We start from the raw sequence: 16,257 nt of genomic DNA on the forward strand, positions 1-16,257 counted from the left end.
TCTTATTTTAAATTAAAACTAACTTCATTTAAAGGAACCTCCGAATAGTTGAATGTGTGATAACAATTCAAAATAACTGTAAGTTGAAAAATATTCTAACATGAAGATATTGGACTATAGGGGATTATAACTTTTTTTTTTTCTCACAGGTGTAATGATGTCTCGCAGCAAATCTGGAGCCAGACCCAGTGGTGAAAGCTCTAGTGTCATTCCACAAGCCACTGCTAGTTGCCTAGTGAGGTCAGGAGCAATGGATCACTGCCTATCTCTTCTAAAAGCCTTGTTAGACTACTGGCGTGCTGCTTCGAAAGAGCAAGGAGGCACGGTTATAGGTGCTGGATTACTGAAGCCACGTCCATTGTCCTTGCCTCCGGATATGTCTCCGTTTTTCTTGAGGCAGTATGTCAAGGGTCATGCACATGATGTCTTTGCTGCCTTCCCACACTTGCTGACTGAAATGATTCTTCGTCTACCGTACCAGATGAAAAAGCTAGGTGAAGGAGGTCAATTTGAGCCAGCCTGGTCTCACTACCTTTGCGAATACATGATGACACAGCAGACTCCTGTAGTGAGGCGCCAAGTTCGAAAACTACTTCTCTTTATCTGTGGCCATAAAGACCGTTACCGTCAGATGAGAGACATGCATGCTCTTGACTATCATATTAAAGATGTGAAAGTTCTTTGTGCTCAGGGTGGATTCAGCTTTTCAGGTGCAGCAGCTGTTGTTCCCATTGCTTTACCCTATGATTCTCTGATACAGTTGATTGAACATCTCAAATCGTGCGTGGACATTGCATCATCACGTACACCAAATTGGCAAAAGTACTGTTTGAAGGATGAAAGTGTCTTAGGCTTTTTAATGGAAGTGTCTTGTCTTTTGGAGGAAGGAGTTGCCCCCACAGTCTTACAGTTACTGCAGGCTGCCCTCTGCCCCACATCCAAAAATGCTGAAAGCTCCTCTAAGAGTTCAGGAGGCAGTACTAAGAGAGCATCAAGCGAAGACAGTGAAGGAGAGAGTCGAGGAGAGGAGGCTCATTGTGCTGCGCTGGTGGCTCAGATCAACAGATACTTGGATCGCAACCGAATCAGCCAGTTTGTTCGTACTTTCTTACTGGAGTCCAATTCAACCGGAGTACGTTGGCAGGCCCATTCACTCATCCTGGCTCTGTACAGACATTCCCCATCAAGAGATCAAGATGCACTGTTGACATTAATGTGGTCATTGTGGCCCCACCTCCCTGCATATGGAAGAAAAGCTGCACAATTTGTTGATCTTTTAGGATATTTCTCTCTTAAAACACAGCAGTGCGAGAAGAAAGTCATGGAGTACATCAACCGTGCTGTTACCGTTCTGCGAACTCAATCACAGTTGTTAGCTAATCATCCTAATGCTAATTTATACAACTCTTTGGCTTCATTGGTTGAATTTGATGGCTATTACTTAGAATCTGAACCATGTCTTGTTTGCAATAATCCTGAAGTCCCTTTCACTAGTGTGAAATTATCCACTGTCAAAGTAGATTCCCGCTTCACAACCACTACGCAGCTTGTGAAGTTAGTGGGTAGTCATATGATTAGCCGGTTGACGCTGAGAATTGCCGATCTGAAACGTACTAAAATGGTACGTACTCTCAATGTGTTTTATAATAATCGCTCTGTGCAAGCTGTAGTAGAGTTGAAGAATAAGCCTGCAATGTGGCATAGAGCTAAAAAAGTAACTCTGGCTGCTGGGCAGATTGAAGTAAAGATAGATTTCCCTCTACCAATTATTGCCTGCAATCTCATGTTTGAGTACACCGACTTCTATGAAAATCTTCAGGCCTCTACTGAAACCCTTCAGTGTCCAAGATGTTCTGCAGCTGTGCCAGCATCCCCTGGTGTTTGTGCAAACTGTGGAGAAAATGTTTATCAGTGTCACAAGTGCAGAGCCATAAACTATGATGAAAAAGATCCATTCCTCTGCAATGCCTGTGGATATTGCAAATATGCCAAATTTGACTACACCTTACAGTGTCGTCCGTGCTGTGCAGTGGATCCTATAGAAAATGAGGACGACAGGAAGAAAGCTGTTCTGAACATCAATACGCTTCTTGAAAAAGCAGACAGGTCATACAAACAGTTGCAAGCATATAAGCCAACCTTAGAGTTACTGTTAGTCCGTATTAGTGAACAAGGAGCAGCAAGAAGTGCAGAGGAAGGTACTTCTGGTGGAACGCAGGTTAACAGAGCAATTCAGCAGCTTGCTCAGAAGTATTGTGGTGATTGTAAAAATGCTTTTGATGATCTATCCAAAGTAATTCAGCGTGTGCAGGCTTCAAGGCGAGAATTAGTCACCTTTGATAGGTCACAGAAGGAAGGTGGAAAGAAAAGTGTAATTTCACCAATGAGCCGAGGCAATGTTGTCCATGCCAACCTTGAAGACGTTCCGACCTCTGCTGGCCGTTGTTATGGCTGTGCTGCATCAGCAACAGAGCATTGTATAACACTTTTGCGTGCTTTGGCTACCAATCCTACTCTAAGAGCTTCTCTCTGTCAGCATGGATTGATTATTGATCTTCTGGAGTATAATCTAAGACGTGGTACTGTCCAGGTCCGAAGTGAAGTTAGACAGCTGCTTTGCTTACTTACCAAAGATGACCTTTCTGCCACCCAGGAACTTAATCGTCTGATTATGGAAAAAATAAGTATGGCTTTGAGTTCTTACGTGACATCGCCTGACTTGGCAGCTGCTGTTAGACATGAGATGGGATTACTTGCTGCATCAGCCCAGAAAGAAGATTCATGCTGGGAGTACAGATTAAGGTGTGTTGTTCAGTTGTTCTTGATGGCTGGAGGCTCAAATGCTTCTCCAACAGTCATGGAACACATAACACTTCCTTGTTTGCGTATCCTTCAAGGAGTCATGAGACCACCTACTCCACCACCACCAAGAAAGAGTAGAGAGAAGACCCCAACTAGTGCTGCAGCAGTAGCAGTTAACGCAGCTGCTTCTACACCTGCTGTGTCTGCAACACTTGCAACAGATTTAATGGCTTCATATCAGGGAGGTTCTAAAGTAGGAGTAGATGTTAGCAAGTGGCTGGGAGGTGATAATGATCATTCATATGATGCATGGAAAAAGCGTTCTGCCAAAAAGTCTCAGGAATTGGCCGTCAGTAAAATGAAGAAGGATGAGGTGCACGAACGCTATCTGATAGAGAAATATGGTTGTCGCTGGTTGGCCCATACTATCAGACAACAGTATGACCTGAAGATGCGGGATTCATCTTGGTTGCGGCGGGTGCTTTTCAATCCATCGTCTCGTATGGCGCGTCAGGTTACGGCTCAGATGGTGGAATCACTCTGTACCTCAGTACATAGAAAACGGGAGGTTCTGGACATGTTGACCACTTTCCTTCCCGAGATCGGGAAAGCAGGAGAAAGTGCTGGGGAATTTGTTACACTTTACCAGAGTTTGATTTTGGGCTCACATTGGAAATACTACTTAGCTCTGAAAGGTGTATTGCCTACTATTGCTAGTCTCATTACTTCTGAAATCCAGTTACTTACAACTTTAGAAGAGACCACCCTTACAACAGACCTGAGTCAGGGTTATGCATTGAAAGTACTAACAGAACTGTTGTCTCAGTTTATTGATGTTGATGCTATAAAGAGTGTCTACAAAGGACGACTTGTAGGCACAGTTCTCAGTGGTTACCTTTCTTTACGTAAACTAGTTGTCCAGCGTACGAAGCTTATTGATGACACACAGGATAAATTTTTAGAACTACTAGAAGATATGACATCTGGAACAGAGGCGGAAACTAAGGAGTTCATGGCTGTTTGTGTAGAAACCCTAAAGCAGTACCCTCCTGATGACCTGCGTACTCCGGTATTCATATACGAGAGGTTATGCTCTATCATTTACCCAGAAGAAAATGATGTTGGCGAGTTCCTTCTTACCCTTGAGAAAGATCCTCAGCAGGAAGACTTCTTGCAGGGACGTATGGTTGGTAACCCATACAGCAGCATGGATCAAGGTCTTGGACCATTGATGAGGGATGTTAAGAACAAGATTTGTCAGGACTGTGAGCTAGTTGCTCTTCTTGAGGATGACAATGGAATGGAGCTGTTAGTATGCAATAAGATCATCTCCCTAGACCTTCCTGTTAAAGAAGTTTACAAGAAAGTGTGGTTGGCTGAGAATAGCGAAAGCGATGCCATGAGAATTGTTTATCGAATGAGAGGTCTCCTTGGTGATGCAACTGAAGAGTTTGTGGAAACATTAGACAAGAAGAAAGAAGAAAATGTGGACAATGAACAAGTGTACCGAATGGCTGGAGTGATGTGCCAATGTGGAGGATTAGAGGTGATGTTAGAGTGTTTGCAAAGAATAAGCGATCTTTCTTATGCACGGGCATTGGTCACGGTGTTGCTTAAGCTCTTCCAGTACTGTGTTAAAGTGCGTGTTAATAGAGAACGTCTGATGGTTCCATCACTTAATGCCATTTCTACCTTGCTATACACTTTAAAGCAGTGCTTAGCCGCAGAACCAGAAGTTGTTGCTGGTCCTCCAGGAGGTGCATCTCTTACGGAACAGCTTTTGCAAGTTTTGGAAGCTGTGCTAGTTGAAGCCTCTTCAATGCCAGCTGCAGCTTATACAGAGTTTGTGGAAACTTGTGGAACTCTTGAGGACATTCACCTTCTCCTGAATTATGTAGCTACTATATCCCGCACTAATGCACAAGTTCGCCAGCGATTGTTGCGTGTATTACCTTTCCTTGTCTTCTGTCATAAAGAGAAGATGGAGCTCTTAGTAGGACACTTCCGTCCAGTATTGGACTTTGAAAAGTTTGATGCTGAACACTCCCAAGAAGATGCTGCAAAAATGGAGTCTTTCTGTGTTTTTTGTGATGGCATTGAACGAAATGAAAATGGTAATCAGCTTAAAGACATGATTGTTCGTGCTAACATAGTAAAGGAGGCATTAACGTACATCGAGACACACATACCTGTAAGCAATAAGTTGGTGGTTGTGTGTAACGACGAGTGGAAAGAGTTCCTGAGCCGACCATCTCTCAAATATATTTTGAGGCTCTTGACAGGTGGGTCTTGTCATGTCTTGAACCATGATTTATGAATTGTTGTTATTCATCTCTGATACTAATTATATGGTTTTACAGTTACGTTATTGACAATTGTTCCCTCTTGTTAGTTTGTATTTTTTTTTTTTGTCCTTAGGTTTAGCAACCAAGCATAAGGGAACACAGCAGGCATTTGGATCAACATGCATTCCAGCAATCCATCGCCTAGAACAAATATCTTCAGATGAACATGTGGGTTCTGTTGCTGAAAATTTACTTGAAGCTTTAAGAGATGATCCAAGCATTGCAATCCAGGTAAAAATATATTTTATTCTAAAAGTATTTTAATTATATTTATGAACCTTCCCTGATGTTCATATTGCTGCTTGTCCAGACATTGTTTATGGATATTTAACCCTAAATTGTAAAAAGATAATTCCCAATTTCTCTCCTTTCAATATACTGTACGCATTACAAGAAGCGAAATGCCAAGTCCTCTTAGTACTATACACCTCTTTCAGATTGTGATAAGTTTCATTGCCTTTTTAGTTATTTTCCTCTGGTATAGTTAGTAATTAAGGCAACATCCTTACTGTCCTCCCTTCAGTTGAAGTGGCTATCCTGGAGGGTATTTAGCCTTGCATGGTGTATCGGCTCCTCCATGTTGACCAGTTTTTCCGACTTTTTACTATAGTCTATGAGTATCATCAATCACTTTATTTATAATTCTGTACATATTGTTTTTGTTATAATTCTTGTTAATCTAGTTTTTAAGTATGATGTCTCTTTTTTTATTTCTATTAATTCTTATGCTGTCTGGAGACATTTAGCGAAATCCGGGATCAGTACGTCCTAGATTTCGTCAATGTCGTCTTCTGTATTGCAATATGCGTGGTCTTCATGCAAATATCCAAGACCTTACAGTTGTGTCCAGACAGTATGATATTCTTTTGTGCTCAGAAACTTTGGTTTCTAATCTGAGCTCCTTATAACTGGTTTTAAGAAGCCAATAATTTTGAAACGTGATGCCATCCCTAGGGCCAGGGGAATGGCGGTGTATATTAGGACCGAGTACCCTGCTTCTCATAAGTCCTGCTATCAATGTGGGCTGTGGCACCTTAGCAGTACCAGCTGAACTCGGTTGAGTCCCTTGTTAGGCTGGGAGGAACGTAGAGAGTAGAGGTCCCCTTTTTTGTTTTTGTTTCATTTGTTGTCGGCTACCCCCCAAAATTTGGGGAAGTGCCTTGGTATATGTATGTATGTATGTATCAATGTGGATGTCATGAGATTCAGGTAATAAGAGTTTGTGGTAGGCATAAAACTTTTATTTGTGTTCGATCTACCGGAATCCAGACATGGATGATTCTATCTTCGATTGTCTTCTTACCATTATGGCTAAGATACAAGAAGATGATAGAAAGGCTTCTTTTGTCTTTGTTAGTGATTTTAATGCTCACCATAGGGAGTGGTTAAGTTCTATCTCTCCTACTGATCGCTATGGCTTAAGAGCTTTAGACTTTGCCTCTGAATCAGGCTGTGAGCATATCATAAATGAAGCTACTCACAGGTCTGGTAATTGCTTGTACCTCGTATACACTGACTCCCCTGGCATTATAACTAGTAAGGTTGGTTCTCCAGTGGGGACATCTGATCATGCCTTGATTTCATTATTAGTGAAGACTGAGCAGCCTGTCCCTGATATATCATATTCTTGTAAAATTTATATGAAATCCCAAGCAGACTGGAATGGGATTTTGCATAATCTTTTGTGCTTGAATTGGTCACAATTATATAATAGTGTAGATCCTGTTGTCCCTTTGAATGAGAATTTAGTCAACATAATTGATAGGCGTATCCCTTCTTGTGTGCTAAGGTACCGAGTGAAGGACAAACCGTGGTTCAATGATGATTGTAGACATGCTTATTTGGAGAAGCAGGAGGCCTATCACCTTTGGAAGGACATCTATCTATCTTCTGCACCTTCCTTCTTCCTCCCATCTGAGTATCCTAGTCTGTAACCATTTTCAGCTGGACTCGTAGTCACGAGGGTTCCCCTTTTCAAGGTCAGGAGAATCCTAAGTATGAAAGGGTCCTAGTCGTATGTTCCCGACCCTTTTCATCCTGAAACATTTGTTTCCACGTAATTACAAACTTTCAGTCGTGCTAAGATTATGGGGATCTACAAAGAAAAGTTATCGGGAGATTTTTTCATCAAAAGTCTAGTCTGAGGACTATCTTCCCTAGGAATAGGGAACTCCTCGACCACCCTGACCTCAAGACTAAGTCTCCTATAGTAAATAATGAGAGTTTGTATCTAGTGTAGGAACAAATGACAAACATATAACAGAGTTTGTATTTTTCCTAACATACAAACCCTCCGTCACCGCCCCCTAAAAATAGTCCTAGCTAGAATCCGATTGAAGGTATTCAGTAGCTACCAACCGGCAGTCCCCCACCCCTAACAGGTGGATAACTACCGGCCCGGTCGTTTACGACCTTGTTAAGGTTTTCTGCTGTATTTTCCAGCTTGCGCTAGAATATCTCCTACAGTAAAGAATTCGGGTTTGTATGTTAGGAAAAATACAAACTCTGTTATAAGTTTGTCATTTCTATAATTGCCTTGATGTTCATACATGCCCACCCTCCTCCCCACTGTCTTTTGATATTAAGAGGATAGGAAATAGTTCGACTTGGAACTGAAACAATGAGCCCTTGCATTTCATTTCTTGCCTCAAGACGTCTATCGAAAGGAAATTAATTCGTTCTGGAGTGGCTTTCGTAATATGATTGTTTTGTGTCGTGAGTCACATCTTACATGTAAATTGCCTAATTCATTCCAAACCCTACAAAACACTACATTAAATCTTATAATAAGGCTACAGTATAACCACAATGAAATACCTTATAGCCAAATACATTTGAACCTTTCAGTATACCTAAACTAATTGTTAATACCTGTAAATTAAGTAGTTATTAGAACATAATGTAATAAGAAATGGAAAATAATACAATACATACAGTACAATAATGTACATATACAAAATATACAGTTCCTTATGTTCTGTACTATTATAGTTACCCCTGCTATAGACTGCAGCTACATTTTCTATAGTGTAAACTCATTTTCTTCAACTTTTTTAATGGGTAACTATTTTATTCTCAGCCTGGCTGAGAAATCTCTTCTTAATATGAAACATTTTTGGCAAAGTGAGTCATAAAAATATTTGCATCTCGTCTCACAGCGTGAAAATTTCGTAAGCAGATTTTTTCATGGAGAGGTATGACTGTACTGTAATTTGAAACAGTTGGCCAACCTTATTTCCTTTTTTCAACCTTTTATATTTCATCTCTTCACTATGGTTATTATCACTTACCTATTACTAATTTCTTCAACTTTACTTTGTTATATTTTATAATAAACCAAATCCTTTGGTTAAACCCATTTTTAGTCTTGCATTATGAATGTAACATATTTAGAAGTATTTTATTTACTCACACAATATTGTTTATGTTTGTAGGTGCATAGAGTAAAGTATACCACTGTTTATGGTTACCATTGTAAGTATGTATAGGGGGTTTTATTTACTCCAAGAAAAGTTTTGGTTGAAATGTTTTTCAATATTCATTCAACAGATTCAAGAAGTGCGACGGCAAACAAGGCAAGAGAAAAAGAGGCTTGCCATGGAAACGCGTAAGAAAGAGCTGAATCGCTTGGGTCTCAGAGCGAATGAAAAAGAACAGATTACATCCCAATCAACATTGTTATCACAAATGGGTGAAATAGCTGAAGAATCGGGATTGGTAAGTAAAGTGTGCGATTTTAATTGATTGAGTTTGATGTGATATAAGAATTCAGATTTTTCATGAACTGGGATTATAACTTGATCTTGGTACCTTAATTATAAAAGGAATTTTACCGTTAGACTATAATCTGATGTTCAAATGGTTTTCCTTATACTGAATACATATTTTAAACTTCCAACATTCAAAGGGTTTACCTTATACAGAATACATATTTAAAATTTCCAATGTTCAAAGGGTTTATCTGTGCTATTAGAATATCGGTACCTGGTAATTTAGTACCCAGCAAGAATTCAAGCATAGATGTTGATTTAAAGAATCAAATAATTTAATGTTAAAACTTTTAATTTTGAGTTTTATTTAATACTTTACAGGACTGCATGATAAAAAATAAATTTTCATTAGTTATCTGCTACTTGGAATATGTAAATAAATTTTATAATCGGTTTTTAGAGGGTAAATGACGATTTAGCAAACAATATGATTAAAGATTTTTTTCACCCTTGAAACTCCTTATCTATTGAAAATAAACCCTTTATATGTTGTAAATAGTTCTTGAAAGTAAATATTTTATCTGTTGGAACTAAGTTTACAAGGTCAGGTCCATGGGGTGGCTACTAGCAGTCTTGATTGATGATGTACAGAACTGTGTGCATTCATTATGCATTTCTAAACTCTACAGACATTGTGTATTTGAAACCTTAATATATATATATATATATATATATATATATATATATATATATATATATTATATATATTATATATATATATATATATATATATATATATATATATATATATATATATATGTATATGTATGTATGTATGTATGTATAAAATATTTATTTATACATACATATATATATATATATATATATATATATATATATATATATATATATATATATATATGTATGTATAAATAAATATATATATATATATATATATATATATATATATATAGATAGATAGATAGATAGATAGATAGCAATTTTTTCTATGCTTTTTTTTTTATTTTTGTAATCTAACAATCTTTTCTTTGACAGGTTTGTGCTATATGCCTTGAAGGTTACCGTTGTCAACCTCAAAAAGTATTGGCTGTGTATACATTTAGTAAACGCTGTGTTGTGGACGAGTTTGAAAACAAGCCACACAAAACCTTAGGATATTGCACTGTATCACATTTTAATGTGGTACATGTGGATTGTCACCTGGCTGCTGTTAGGTAAGATTCTTATAATGGGTTTGTTTTTTCTGAAGCAACTTATCAATATGATTTTGGTGCTTGCATCTTATTTTGGAAGCTAAACCAGAGTTGATAGAGAGTTGTTCCCACAGTTCTTTTCCTGTATGTTGCAGATTAAGTACAGGTCGATTTAGAAATCAGGATAGGTGAACCTTAGGCATTGAATTGCAATGTTTCATAAAAATATTATTAGAATTATTCAAACATTTGAACTAGCAATGACATCAGTAATTTTAATATCTTAATTTCTACCAACAGGTTGTCCAGACCTCGTGAAGAGTGGGAGTGTGCAGCACTTCATAATGCAAATACCAGGGCTAATGGTCTCTTGCCATTGTGGGGACCCCAGGTTCCAGAATCTGCTTTTGCATCGTGCTTGGCACGTCATAACACATACCTTCAGGAATGCACTACCCACAGGTTTGTAGATTATCATCATCATTGTTAGTAACCAAGCTACAACCCTAGTTGGAAAATCAGGATGCCATAAGCCCAAGGCTTCAACAGGGAAAAATAGCCCTGTGAGGAAAGGAAATAAGTTAGTGGATAAACTGTATGAGAAATGGAGAATGTAAAATATCTTAAGGTCAGTAACAATATTAGAATACATATGTCATTGATAAACTATGATGAGAGCCTGTTAGCCTGTTCAACAATAAAACATTCACTGCAAGGTAAGATCATTCTATTATCTGGTCATAGCTGGAATGAAATTTCTAGAATACTTTGTAGTATTGAGCCTTATAAGTGAAAAGGCAAGACAGTAAGAATTACTATATACCTAGTACTAAATACATGCTGGAAAGATCTGAATGCAAAAGAAGTCAGAATTATGAAAAAAATTTCATACAACATGCATAAAGAACTAACTGAATGGCAGTGCCAGAGATTAATATCAAGACAGAATAAATTTAATAGACCACAAGTTTTGTCCAAGAAATTAGGATGAGGGTGAACAGCTGAAGACCAAACAGGAGAACAGTACTCAAAATAGAGCAGAATGGAAGAATTAAAGCTTTTCCAAAGAATAGATTGATCACCCAAAATCTTAAGACTTTTGTGCAATTGTGTTTTTCAAAAGTAAATTTGCAATCTAGAATCACACCGGGAATTTTAAAGTAGTATTATATAGTTAGAGAATCATTAACAATGCAGAGGTCTGGATGTTGGGGAGTCGCAGCCCTCAACCTACTAACAATCCTACTTGTGTTTTATTAGAGTTCAACTTCATGCCCAGTAATTTTCACCATGCACCAATTTTAGCTAGATCTCTATTAAGGGATTCAACTACCCCTGATCTACATTCAGGACATGGAATTGAGGCAGAAATTAAGATCATGTGCATATGCAACATTCTTCAAAATCCATTTTGATAACCAAGAATGTGGGATACAGTATGGTACACACGTAGTGGTTTACATGAAAACTTCTTGTTTAAAATATATATGAAGATTTTTTTTTTTTTCCAAACTTAATGGTCTGTAGTTTAGTCCATGTTAGTGTTTGTGAGTTGTTTTAATAATAAATAGCAAGGAAACTGCTTTGTGTGTACGCTACAGTACTGTATTGATATTTATACTTTTCATTGATATTTTATTTTTTGTTTTATTTCAGAGATATCAGTTACTCATCAACATTACATGACTTGAAGTTGTTGCTACTGAGGTTTGCAAATGAAAAGTCATTCAGCGATGACACGGGTGGTGGTGGACGACAGTCAAACATGAATTTGATTCCCTATATCTTACACATGGCTCTTTATGTGATAAACACGTTAGTATGCTGTACCCGTTTTCGTTTTTAGTGTTTTTATTCTATATATTTGCTGTTATGAAATTGTTTGACATTACTGTATTGATGTAGATACTTTATAATGGGGAATGTGATGATGCACATTATAACAAAAGTATAATAATTTTAATTTTCCCTAAAGAATGCTTAGTTGGTCTTAAGAAATTGTTAATTAAAAGTCTATTTTTAACATGTTGCCTTTCTACTTTTAATGAAATCCTTGTTACACCAATGGCATCATTCAAGAAAGCAAGGTCCTCAATGAAGGTTCCTGCTTTATTCCTGTGTGACAGTTCACAAATAGTCTTCCAAAAATATGCCGTTTGCGTTGTTACCATCAAGTCGTCATTTTTATTTGCCATTTCGTTTTCAAAGTTCATTATCATTATTTCTCCTTTATTTGTCTTTTGTTTTAATGCTGTTATGGTCATGTTTATGGTTGAGAAAAGGGGACGACTACTCTTGTGCTGCTGCTTCCTTTTCTCTTGAGGAATTCTTCTCAAGATCTTCTCAATAGCCCTTCGCAGTTTGATTTTATGCACTTGGTCACATTTGTTTATTTGCTGATTTATTGTCATTTAATTCTTTATCTCTTAAGTTTTTATTGTAGTATTGAATAAATCTGAATAATTCGGTAGTAGCATTTTCAGGTTTATTAGAATATTGCTTATGAATTTTTTTTTTTTTCCATAGAAGGCAAAATTTTGGTATTTGCATTGAGCATACTAACTTGAATTTTAGTAATAATTAGTGTGTTAGTAAGAAGATGGTATATCTGGAAGTTGAGTTTTTCAAGTGCATCAGGTTTTCAAAATGCAGATAGTAGTGCATTAAAATGTAACTTTATACTGTACATGTGTGTACAGTATTACCTTTGTCAATCAAGTGATGCAGTTAAGTGTATTTTATGAATATTTATATAATGTGCTTCACACAATGTATTTGTAAATATTTTCCTTATGAAGTGTCATATACTTGTTTTACCTAGTCTATATAATTTGTGTCTTGGAAATTGCTATACGTCTAACAGCTTCATTTTTTCTCACAGTACGCGTGCTGGAAGTAGAGAAGAGAAGAAACTTAATACCTTTTTGGAAGCTGGTAGAGAAAGATGGGTTGAAGTTTCTTATGAAGCAGAAGGGGTGTTCTATATGGGTGTGTTGGCGCTAGCCGTATACTCACCAACAAAATGGACATCTATGAAAGTGTCTTACCTTCAACGTCTTTTGATCGTGGCACATGCTCGCACAGTTGCCCCTCATCCTCCTCCAGGAAATAAGATCACTGACAAAGCGACTAAAGACTGGGCAGTTTATAAACATGCAGCCATATTTTGGGCTCTTGTGGATGGGATTTATAACACCTTCTTCAAAGTATGTAAACTTTTTTTTGCATAGTTTTATAGGTTGTGTAAAGAGATGTATGCGGCTTTTTTTTTCTGATAAATTGCATGTTTGTGTCCCATTAAGGATTTTGTACTTTGAGTTTTAAGTTAACTCTTAACAGTTTGAGAAATTGATTTAATTGAATATTCCTAAGAAGAATAATTACTTTGGAAACATTAAGCTGTGTGTTAGTTACAGGAGCCATATGAAAGTAATCCTTTTCATTGTATTGTATTGTTTTTTCCAGAAAACTAGCACAGAAGGTGAATGGAGTTCAACTGTGGCAGAATTTATCAGACACAATGATCAAGTCTTAGTTGAGGCATCTTCAAAACTTTTAACACATTACCAGGAAGAGTTACTCCCCATATCTTCTTTCATGGAATTCTGTGATGTCGTAGGTAAGTGAAACATTATCTTCTATGCAGCCTTTCTCTAAAGGTTTAAGGCCTCTCATGTACAAGACTTTCCACTGGGAATACTAAAAGTTCTTTGCAACTGCATTCTGATCTATATTATTCCTTTAACCCAATATTTTTCACCTCTACCGTTCTTTGTTCTTCTGCCCCTGGTGTCCCTCTTGGAGAGACTATGGCTCTATGAGTATAGTATAGAAAATTGGGTTTATACCCATTCCGTTTGAAATTATTTTATTTAACGAGAAGAATGTCTTTAATAGGCCTTGGAAAAAGGCGTCGGATTATTCTACAAAAACAGATTTTCATACAAACCCATTAGTCATGTATTTTATTGCTAATGATGAAAATTCCTGATCATGCCAACGTGTCCTCTTCAAGAATGAGAAGCTTACACAGCCAATGCCTATTCTTGCATTGCAATTCGAATGAATGTGCTTCCCCCCCTCCTAAAAATTTTTTCAAATGAGTATTGCCTTTTGTCCTCTAATAGCTCTTTACAATTTTTTCAGGTCTCCTACAAGAAATAGAAAGCCCAGATGATTTCTTGACGCAACTGCTGCAGAGTTTGCCGTAACTTTGCTGATAAGACCATGAAATGGACTGCATTGCAACGGGTCGATAACTTCTAAAGTGGAATTTTAGTTCATGTACTAGTCCTTCAAGAAATACACCATTAGCACTTGTAATTTTTCATGCTTATGTCGGTCATAGTAAAGAGATATAACAATTTTTTTTCTGTCATTCTTTTGAAATGTGTAATTCTGTCTAGCAATTGACATGAAATTTTCCTTTCAAAGATTTAAAGGTGTTGATCTTTTTCTAACCTCTACTAATCTATAGGAATAGTTTATTTGAAATTCAGTTTTTAATAGTGTAATGGGAAAGATAAAATCCTCCTAAAATTTTATCCGTAGAATCCAATATATCGAGATTGTAATAAATTTTTCTTGCCCAAGAATTCAGTCTTTCTCACAGTGCTGTAGTCAAAACAACTATGTTTTTGTAATATCTAGTTGTCAAAGTTTTAAATGTTGTTGCTTACCAAGTCTATTTACAGCAATTGACATAGTTACTGTTTATACTTTACAGGTACAGTATATGGTATTGCTTAAGTATATGATTTGTTTTATTACTTTAAAATCCAGGGATATCCTGGTTATTGCTTCATCCTCTGTAATGGAATAAACATTGCACAAAATACTGTTTTATTTTCAAAATCCTCTCTGTGTAATTTTTGTTCTTACGTTATTTTTACCATTGTATTTAAAAGGAGGTAATGATTTTACTCTTTCCAATTTGTCCTCCTAGAAGAGCTGCTTACCATAGCTAGTCTCTTCTACCCTTACCAAGAGCAGTGTAGCCACAGAACAATTACAATGCAGTAGTTAAACCCTTGGGTGATGAAGAATTGTTTGGTAATCTCAGTGTTGCTAGGTGTATGAGAACAGAGGAGAGTATATAAAGAACAGGCCAGACTATTTGGTGAATGTGTAGGCAAAGAGAAAGTGAATCGTAACCAGAGAGAAGGATCCAATGTAGTACTGTCCTACCAGTCAAAGGACCCCATATCTCTCTAGCGGTAGTATCCCAACAGTCGGCTGGTGGCCTAGCCAACCTACTACAGTGGAACCTCTACACACGAACGTATCTACATCCGAATTTTCCAACATCCGAAGTAAAATTCAAGCAAATTTTTGACTCTACACCCGAATTTTATTTCAACACACGAAGTAAACATTACGCCATTGAGTGTCGAGTGCTCAGTTCTCTATTCTTGTGTGTATCATGTGGTTGTCCTCTGTTTGGTCTGTTATTAACAGTGCTTATTTTCTTTCTTTTCTCACATTTCCTTTTTGATTTTACCTATAATCATGGTGCCTAAGAAGGTAAGTTTCAGTATAGGAAGAAGGCAATTCTTTCATTAGAATTGAAGCAAGAAATTTTAGTAAAACATGAAAGCAGTGTGCATGTGAGTGATACTGTATGGCTAAACAATATGGCCGGAATAGGCCTATGATCTCTAGGATCATCAAGCTGAAGGCAGCCATTAAAGCAAATAACCATCGAAGGGGATCACCATTATTACAAGACATCTTAGCAATACCCTGGCAGAGATAGAACGCCTTTTGTTGATAGGGATAAAGGACAAAGATTGTTGGCAACGATCATTTTTGAGAAGGGCCAGCATGATGAACAGAAAGATAGCATTAACAAGCTCTTTTAAATAATACTTCTCTCTTTTTCTGTTTCTCTCTAAACATAGCATTAACATGTTCTTTAAATAAAATATCTCTCTCTCTCTCTCTCTCTCTCTCTCTCTCTCTCTCTCTCTCTTTTCTTCTCTTGCTGTTATAGTGTTAGATACGTCTATTATTTTTTTTCCGAGAGAGAAAGAGAGAGAGAGATTAAACCAAAATGTGTTTAGAGTACATATGATTTTTAAAAGCATCAACGAGTTGAAAAACAATTAAATGTAACTAAGAAAGTAATAACAGCTAATCTGAATTCCTTTATTAATTAAAACAAATATTGATACAAACACACTCCTG

General features: G+C 37.1%; 1 protein-coding gene across 7 annotated transcripts in view; it reads left to right on the plus strand.

Annotated features, from left to right (window-relative positions):
- The window catches only part of poe (E3 ubiquitin-protein ligase-like protein poe), an 87,266-nt gene extending 72,360 nt beyond the window's left edge, over nucleotides 1–14,906 (plus strand). For all 7 annotated transcript variants that reach the window (XM_068393390.1, XM_068393395.1, XM_068393392.1 and 4 more), the window contains 9 exons: nucleotides 150–5,084; nucleotides 5,221–5,378; nucleotides 8,697–8,864; nucleotides 9,914–10,092; nucleotides 10,372–10,533; nucleotides 11,728–11,886; nucleotides 12,953–13,277; nucleotides 13,537–13,690; nucleotides 14,218–14,906. In XM_068393390.1, coding sequence (XP_068249491.1) covers nucleotides 150–5,084; nucleotides 5,221–5,378; nucleotides 8,697–8,864; nucleotides 9,914–10,092; nucleotides 10,372–10,533; nucleotides 11,728–11,886; nucleotides 12,953–13,277; nucleotides 13,537–13,690; nucleotides 14,218–14,282 — 6,305 coding nt within the window. In that variant the 3' untranslated portion in view covers nucleotides 14,283–14,906. The remainder of the gene's footprint in view (nucleotides 1–149; nucleotides 5,085–5,220; nucleotides 5,379–8,696; nucleotides 8,865–9,913; nucleotides 10,093–10,371; nucleotides 10,534–11,727; nucleotides 11,887–12,952; nucleotides 13,278–13,536; nucleotides 13,691–14,217) is intronic.
- Nucleotides 14,907–16,257: the final 1,351 nt, after the last annotated feature.

This window comes from Palaemon carinicauda, chromosome 19 (genome assembly GCF_036898095.1).
Source record: "Palaemon carinicauda isolate YSFRI2023 chromosome 19, ASM3689809v2, whole genome shotgun sequence".
In the NCBI taxonomy this organism is placed as follows: Eukaryota; Metazoa; Arthropoda; class Malacostraca; order Decapoda; family Palaemonidae; genus Palaemon; species Palaemon carinicauda.